The sequence below is a fragment of the Charadrius vociferus genome, unplaced genomic scaffold (assembly GCF_000708025.1).
Source record: "Charadrius vociferus isolate BGI_N301 unplaced genomic scaffold, ASM70802v2 scaffold451, whole genome shotgun sequence".
NCBI lineage: Eukaryota > Metazoa > Chordata > Aves > Charadriiformes > Charadriidae > Charadrius > Charadrius vociferus.
This window is the reverse complement of record NW_009646940.1, coordinates 11,736-13,113: the sequence shown is the minus strand read 5'-3', so window position 1 is coordinate 13,113 and position 1,378 is coordinate 11,736. Positions and strand designations below refer to the sequence as shown.

Below are 1,378 nucleotides of genomic sequence, written 5' to 3'. Positions count from 1 at the left end.
CATCTCCCATGGTGGTGGCATCTCCCACGACAGCATCTGCCACAGTGGTGGCATCTCTTATGGTGGTGACATCTCCCATGGTGGTTGCATCTCCCATGACAGCATCTCCCACGGTGGTGGCATCTCCCATGGCGGTGGCATCTCCCATGACAGCTTCTCCCACGGTGGTGGCAACTCCCACGGTGGTGGCATCTCCCATGATAGCGTCTTCTGTCACTGTGGCATCTTCCACAATCACGGCATCTCCTGTGACAACATCTTCCCTGATGGTGGCACCTCCCTCAATGCCGTCTCCCAGGCTGGTGGCATCTCCCACACCGGCAGCACATCCCATGGTGGTGGCATCTCCCAGAATAGTGACATCTTCCACAGTGGTGACATTTCCCACGGTTGTGGCATCTCCCACGCCTGTGGTGTCACCCAAACCAGTGGCGTCTCCCATGATGGCAACTCTCACAGTGGCGTCTTTGGTGGTGGCACCTCCCACGATGGCATCTCCCATGATGACAACTGCCACGGTGGTGGCAACTCCCATGGTGACGTCTCCCATGGTGGTAGCACCTCCCATGGTGGTGGCAAGTCCCACAGCTGTGGTGTCACCCAAAGCAGTGGCACCTTCCGCGATGGCATCTCCCACGATGGCAACTCTTACAGTGGCGTCTTTGGTGGTGGCACCTCCCACGATGGCATCTCCCATGATGACAACTCCCACGGTGACAGCGTCTCCCGCGGTGGCAACTCCCACGGTGGTGGCACCTCCCAAACCGTCCCCTCCCGCCACGGTGCCATCTCCACCAGCTTCCTCCTCCGCCTCTCCCACCACCCCCGGTGGCCTCCCCACCTCCTCCTTCTTCTCCTCCTCCTCCTCCTCCACCCACCCCCGACCTGGGGGGCCACCTTCAAGGTGGGGGTGATGGGTCCTTGGACCTGTGACCCCCTCCTGGCCCGGGCTTTGCCCGAGGTGGCCTCTCGTTTGGCCGTGGCCCGTCTCAACCGCGACCCAACCCTCAACGAAGGCTACTGGTGGGACGCGGTGGTGTTGGCCGAAGCGTGTCGAACCCCCCAGGCCGTGACGGGGCTACTCAACGTCGAACGTTACGCCACCGGGCTGGTGGGACCCCTCAACCCGGCCACTTGTGGAGCCGCCGGGCTCTTGGCCACCGCCTGGAACAAGCCCTTGGTCTCCTGGGCTTGTTTGGGTGACGTGGAGGGGTTGGACACTTTGGTCACCCCTATGCCGGAGCCCGCCGGGGTGCTCCACGCCGTCCTCCGTTTCTTCCGTTGGGCCCACGTGGCCGTACTCTCCGCCCCACAGGACCTGTGGCGCGAGGTGGGGCAGGGCTTGGCCCAGGACCTCCGGGCTCGGGGGCTGCCCGTC

At 63.6% G+C, this 1,378-nt stretch overlaps 1 protein-coding gene across 1 annotated transcript in view; it reads left to right on the top strand.

The window, feature by feature from the left end:
• Window positions 1–102: 102 nt before the first annotated feature.
• The window catches only part of LOC104295306 (retinal guanylyl cyclase 2-like), a gene marked incomplete at its 5' end in the record, with an annotated part of 12,664 nt that continues 11,388 nt past the window's right edge, over window positions 103–1,378 (top strand). Inside the window, 1 exon segment of the mRNA XM_009895037.1 lies at window positions 103–1,375. Within this exon segment, the coding sequence (XP_009893339.1) occupies window positions 103–1,375 (1,273 nt within the window).